Source organism: Crocodylus porosus, unplaced genomic scaffold (assembly GCF_001723895.1).
Source record: "Crocodylus porosus isolate Cpor-Errol unplaced genomic scaffold, CroPor_comp1, whole genome shotgun sequence".
NCBI lineage: Eukaryota > Metazoa > Chordata > Crocodylia > Crocodylidae > Crocodylus > Crocodylus porosus.
This window is the reverse complement of record NW_017728911.1, coordinates 4,542,791-4,549,696: the sequence shown is the minus strand read 5'-3', so window position 1 is coordinate 4,549,696 and position 6,906 is coordinate 4,542,791. Positions and strand designations below refer to the sequence as shown.

At 45.4% G+C, this 6,906-nt stretch overlaps 1 protein-coding gene across 1 annotated transcript; it reads right to left on the bottom strand.

Moving 5' to 3' along the window:
* Window positions 1-699: 699 nt before the first annotated feature.
* LOC109308744 lies at window positions 700-6,817 on the bottom strand. Its single transcript, XM_019533149.1, has 10 exons — window positions 6,799-6,817; window positions 6,146-6,264; window positions 5,653-5,711; window positions 4,490-4,626; window positions 4,272-4,396; window positions 3,600-3,658; window positions 3,044-3,198; window positions 2,422-2,522; window positions 1,678-1,803; window positions 700-949 (listed from the first exon to the last, which is right to left on the bottom strand). Exons 1-10 carry the CDS (start codon window positions 6,815-6,817, stop codon window positions 899-901), a joined length of 951 nt encoding a protein of 316 aa, XP_019388694.1. The 3' UTR covers window positions 700-898.
* Between the last annotated feature and the right edge of the window lie 89 nt (window positions 6,818-6,906).

The following is a 6,906-nucleotide window of genomic DNA, read 5'->3' as shown; positions in this document are numbered from 1 at the left end:
GTGATAACTGTTGGCTCCCATTTTTGAAGAGCCAAGTATGAAGGTCCTTTGAAACAGTCAGTCAATGCCCCACTGTAGCCAAGGATGAAACTATTGTTTGAGAGTCAATGAAGTTTATTTCACACTAAATGCCAGCAGAAGTTCTAGCAAGTGCTTTCTGTAGTCTAGCATAAGTGGTTACATCATTGTAAGAGACTCAACAACTTTCTCCTCATTGGAGGTGGACAGGAGTGCCAGTAGACTTAAAGTCCCTTATCACAGAGCAAAAGCTTTAGGAGCCTTCCTACTGGCAGCAACATCTGTTCCAAGGAGCAAGTTGACACCAACTACAAACACTACACAAAAAAAAGGAGGTGGCACAATTCTCTTAAAAGTCACACCCATAATAAAAACAAAAACAAACAAAAAAACCACACTCTGCTGTCCCATGACGGGAGAAGGAGGAGGAAAAAAAATTTGCTTGTTCAGTGAGACTAGAATTGGCTGTGTCAAGAAACAGGTTCTCCATGGGACTGAACTCTTGATGACCGATCTCCTTGCTGTTCTGGAAAGGGGCACTTAGTCCTCCACCTCATACATTTTGTACATCCCCCGCTGAGTGATCAAGCCTGTACTACTAGAAGCAAGGGGGAAGACAACCAAGACAGATTTCCCTTTGGTATGTTGGGGGAAGGGAGAAAGATTCCAGTTGCAGCTAGGTTTCACAGTTCTACAGTGCAGGCAGTATTTATTCATGGTGAAGATAAGCAATTGCTCTTTCATACATCCACAAATTAAAGCATCAAGGATAGTACCAAAAGTTGACCAAGTGAGAGGCTGCCTCCACTCAGATACTTTCCTGAGGAACAAGCGCTTTGAAGACTCCCAGAGCAGGCTGAGAGACTTGCATGCTGCATCTTCAGTCTCTGGTGCTTTGTTTTCCTAGGGCATATGAACGTCTGCCATGACCCTGAAGTTCAGATAAGATTTTAAGTCATCTCACCCATTTGGTCTGCCTGGGTTTATAGACACCCCCAGCCTCATTCTAGTTTGTGGGACAGCAAGAGGTCAATCCTGCTGTGGCTCTAGAAGGGGCAAGCCTCCTGTGGAAGCTTGCAGGAAACTGCCTCTAACAGAGATACTACATGCATTAGAACAATTGGTCCATGCCCTACCAAGCAGATATGCAAGTTTAAACACCGCCCCCAAACCAAAAACAAAATAAAACCCCAACACCACAAATACCCCTTAGTGCTCCAGGGGGAGAAGAAAAAAAAAAATGGAGGAGGAGTGTGTTAGCATTACATAGCTCTAGATCTTGGCTTGATGTTGGGAATATTACAGGTCTTCCCATTTTAAAAGGGGGAAAAGACAGCACAAGGCAGGAGAGGTTAGTAGCTTCCAATAAGAGTACTAGATGAGTAGGTGAAGGCTAAGTAAGTGTTAGGATTTAAAAATTGCATCAGTGACTTTTCTTGCATCTCCAGTTACAAGGAGAATTTGGAAAGCCCAAAGTCTTGAGATGAGACATCCTAGTGCACCCTTTTCTTGCCTAGCTCCTAGGATCCTGCCAGAAGGATATAGCTACAATCCAGAGTCCACTGCTATCAAACCTCCAAAAAAATCATAACTCTACAAACACTACACAGAAGCCCAAGGCATTTTTTGGGGACACCATCCCCTTCCCATGTTACTTGCCTCTGGAGTGGTAGAGGGGAATCCCGGGCGATCCATTTCAAAGGTCTGCATTCCTGCTTCAGGATCTCTCCCGCTTCCTATTTTGATCTGGTCATGCCAGCCAAACACTTTGGGCTTTAGACACTGTCAGAACAAGATGGCAGAGATCTTTCCCAGCATATTGGAGACCAGTGATGTATCATAGGTCTCTAGGACCCAATGCTTGCATTTGTGTCCCCTCTCCTCCCCCATCTCTCTCATAGTAATAAGGTCACAATCACGTGATAAGAAATCCGAAGGGCCTGGCCAGTGCTTCCCTCAGGCATGGCCCCTTCATTGGTCTGCTGCTGAAGACTGGAGTTCCAGTTACTGGAATAGGATCTGTGCCTGGGCAAAGTGGTTCCCACTCTGACCTATGCCCTTCTGTAGGCCCCCCAAGTTAATGGGGCAAGTTTCTAGACAAGTTTCCTGTTCACATTTCTATATGCAACCTTTGCACCAGAGCAGTTCACTGCCTGGCATTTGGGACTGCATGCATGTAGTCCATACACCCACTTTACTGCTGGATTAAGAGCCCATTTCTAAGAGTCTTCATTAAATATCAGCTCATTTTTATTCAAGTTGCTCAAGAATGTCATGAGCCAGAATCATTGGTTACCCCACTACAGTGGACCCTATGACTTGTGCTACCAGGCATTATTGTACCACAGGTTCAGCTTGCAACTCAGAAGAGATGCAAGACGATATGTTCCATTGACATCTTACCAGAGAGAGGATGACAACTAGAACAACAAGTGTGCACACAATGATTGCCACTCCATATCCAGGAAAGCTTGGATACACAAGAGGTGGTTCCAGCTGGCTGTCTAGAATGAAGGGCCACAGTTAGACATAGCAGATCCAGATGATTTTTTTTTGATCTCCCCTCAACGGAGGCTCTTAGTTTGTTTAGCCACTTGTTAGAGGGCATTAAAGAATCTTTTCTTATGGGTACAGACTTTACTCTGTAGTTCCCTGCCTTCCTGGCTGTCATTCTTCACTCCACACCAAGCCTCATCCACAAGTACAGGATGCACAAAATCCAATAACGCCATTTTAGTAAGCCAAAGCTTCCAGCAGGATTTTATGCAGTGGTAGCTAGATCTGTGAAGCTTCAGAGAAAGCCCAAGTTAATCTTCCTCTGTCAAGACAAGAGTGATCATTCTTTTGCAACTGAATGTAGTAGTTAACCCTTTTGCCTCTGGAGAAGAGAGGAGTAATGGATTTTGTTCCTACCATTTAGTGCACCAACACAGGAAGCCTCACTACTGGAGGTTCATTTTAGAGTTTGGTTTTGTCTAGGGTAGACCCCAGTAGCCTTCTATATAGAGCTCTAGGGCAATCCTACCTGCCACAATAAAAGAATATGGATCCACCTGGAAGTGTGACCCAGCCAAGGCATCATTTGGACCAACTGAATCAACAAGAGTTTTAAGGACATCCATGCTGGAGGGAGCAGAGGGCTGGAATATCACCTCACCATGACACATCAGGGAGCCACTTCTGCAAGGAAGAGTAATAGCAGGTTTTCCAGTATTCAACAGACAATGGCAGGTCACCCAGACGACATAGCCACAGATCTGGCTAAAGTTCTGGATTGCTCTTTTCAAGAAGAGCCAGTCAGACAGTGGCTATGAGACTCCCCAATGAAGGGGACTACATGGTAAAGCCTTTCCCACTCATGTGCTGCTTCAGTAAGCAGCTGCCAACTGAAACCTCTTGGAGCAAAGGAGGAAATGTTTCTCAAAACAGTCACTTTTCATGTGGGTAAAAGGAATCAGATCATGTCCCACATAACATGCTCACTAAAGGAGGTGAGAGTTTCCTACAGCCTGCAAGTCCCATGAGTCTCTCCCCCCCCCCCATAACCTAGGGAAGTGGAGCAGCAGAGCGCTTTTACTCACAGGACATCTCGAATCACCACTTGTAGGAGAGTGCTGTATGTCCTCAAAGCATGCATCAGCTAAAGAGAGATGAAATAACAATTAAGTCAATTTAGTCCTCCTTTGTAGGATTTACTTACCTGCCTGTGCAGTGAATGTTAACATCTAGTAAACTTCAGTTTCCTTGGAGCCTCCATATGCATGCCATCAGACCAAACCTCAAGAGCAAACTAGTGGGCAAGCTAGGTTTGGGGAGTTATTGCAAGAACATGAATATCAGAAGCTACTAAGGCTTCCAGATGGATCAGTGTGGCAGCCCAGGAACAAAACTGAAGTACACTCTGGTTTCCTACTGAAGGAAAGGCCCCTTCAGGACCACATATTATGAGGAGTTCTGCAAAATGGCTCCAGTGAATAAGGGGTAACCACCATCCCAAGGAGTCTCACTTAATTTGAATATGGGCTTAACCATATCCCATGTCCATGAATGAAGTAGAGTCATAACATGCACTCAGATTCCACAAGCAGAATGCAAGAGAACTTCATACAACACTGCCAAGGCCTATTGAGAATTACTGTAAGTGTCCTGGAGGGGACATTTTCTAACTTCCTGCCTCCTGTCTTAAAAGTCCTCTAGGTTTTCTTCCCAGAGGATTGCACAGCAACACTTATCCAAAAGCTGGGCACACCTACCACATCAGCAAGGTCCCTAGTGAGATCCTGGTGTTCCACTGAAGAGTGGTCCACCAATTCCTCTTTCAGCATCTTGTTGGTGATCGTGAAAGAGATTGGGAAGACCTGCAAGCTGAGCCTTGAACCTGCAGTGGAAGGGAAAAAAAGAGGGCTAGATGAGCATTTGCTTATTTGCCTCCTTCCTTTGGCTGCTATGGCCAAGATGGAAGACTACTGACCTTCTACTGAGAGAGAGGTCAGGTCCACAGAGAGATTAGCAAGCCCAGTCAGTGCTTGCAGAACCTGGCCAACATCAGCATGGGCACGTGTGTCAATGTAGACTTCTCCTTTAACTTCCAAATCACCTCTGACATTCCTAAACAAGGAAAGGTGTTAGTAGAACACAGATGTAAAGAGTTTACTAGAGAGCGAGCGCTCTGAGGCTGAAGTGGTAGGTAGCAAGGTTGTATTGCAACCACTCAAGCATGGTTTTACCTCCATGCAGAAAAGGGGGGGGGGGGAAAAAAAGTAGCAAGGTTGTATTGCAACCACTCAAGCATGGTTTTACCTCCATGCAGAAAAGGGGGGGGGGGGGAAAAAAAAAGGGGTGTGTGTGTGGAAATAGGGCTTCATAAAAAAACACCAACTTCTGAATGAATACACCGAGACAGCTGAGCCAAGTCCGACTCCAGTCTAGCTACATGAAAATATTTCTACATTAAAGTAAACAACCAGCTCCATTTTAGGATTGTAGTGAGGACAAAATTAAAAACAACTTGCTTTTTAGTGGTGGTTCCAGCACATGTCATGTCTAGTGCTGCTGCTCTGCCCTTTGCAAACAGATGGGCCTTCAGCATACATTGCTGCAAAGTGTGTTGCATTTCCAGGTCACATCATTCCTTACTGAATACTTAAACTAGGAGGCCTTGGGTCTTCTCCCCTCCCAGCATGCCTCTTGAACTCATCACAACCCTGATTTGCAATGGCACCACTTTTTGGCTCCTGGTTATTTCAGGATTATATATTTCTTTGGACATGAACTCTCATGTAGTATCATGAGATCAGCACTTCTGCCCCTCCCAGCTCTTCCTCCTGGGAGACTGCACAAGGCTATGGAAGGCAGAATAGCTGTCAAAGTCAGAGCCCCATGACTGTCCTTCATGACAATAGTGTCTGAGGTGAACAGAAATTCTAGGTCAGGAGTGACCCCTCGTGGCTGGCCAAGTGTCTTGCCAGGTCCTCATATTCCAGGAGTCCCAACTCGGGTTTGGCTAAACAGTCTAGGGTCTGTACAAGGCCCTTGCACAACTTCAGCATTGCCAAGCTGTCCCATTAGCTCTCCCACCACTTGAGCGCAGCAAGAACTGAAGCAATGAGAAAAAGCTTCTGCCCCTCTCCATACCTGAGTCTAACAAGGGAGAGATTCCTCACTTGATACAGAGCACCCAGAGACTGGATAACCTACAGGGAAGAGGTATAGTTTAGATGTAGCCCCAGCTTGAGTAGACTACACAAAATAGCTTTCACTGCCATCGTTTGCTTACTCTTCAGGCTGATGTATCTATTCCCCAAGCAGAAAATAGAGTCCCTCAGTCCTCAACATGCAGCTGAGCATCCATTCTACTGCACCATTTAAAGTAGAGCTACTTTATCTACAAATATATACAAAAACACTATCTTGAAGGCAGAAGATGTAATGGAAGCAGCTGCAGCAGCATTTGCTTTGCAGAACAGGCACATATTGTCCCCCATTTTACAAATTATGTAACAAGTCTTGTTACCAACTCCTTGAGAAGCCATGCTCTGGGGCTCATGCCTCAGGGGGCAGAGCCCTGTTCCTAGCACACAGGAGGCACATGTCTCTGCAATTTGGTCTATGTCTATTACTACCATACCTCATTTCTCAGTCTGTACAGAAAGCCTGTGCCATCCACATCAAATACTGCAGAGCCAAGTCTCAGAGCAACAAGCGAGATGGACAATCTCTCTGGTTCTAGGTTCTTCACACTGAAGCCTAAAAAGAGACATGGGTTTAAAGTAGACTGTTTAAACTCTTTATTCATTCTTCTGGCACTGTCCAGCCAATTGGTTTGACAGCATCTCTGTAATAAACTTTCCCCCATTCAAATTAGTTTCTCAATACACTGATTTCAAGTCCTGCCCCTCATTATAGCCTACGGGCGATGCTGTTCCATTTCATCGAAATGTCAAAACAGTAGTTTCAGAATGAAACATTGTCTCATTGAAACAAAATGGTGCTGTTTTGCACAGCCCTAATACCATCCAGGGTGAGGAGGGGGGGATAGAGAGAACAGCAGCAACTATATCCCACCCAAATAACTAATGAGGTTGGGGTTCCCACTTCCAGAAGGTACCATTTTTGTCTCTTCTTGAGAAGTGACAGCCTTAGTGCCAAGCCCCTGGATACCTAGATTAAGATCAAGTATACCACTTAATGGAATGTGCAGGAGTCTGGCAGTGACTACTTGTCATCTAGACAGCAGTATCTGCTGATGCTGGGGGCTTCCGTTTGGACTTGGGAAGATACCTGAATAGCATACCTGCATGTTGGACCCCTGCTAAACCAGATGGGGCAACTGACAACTGACGCCCAGGAAAAAGCCAACCTATTAAATAGGTACTTTGCGTCAGTCTT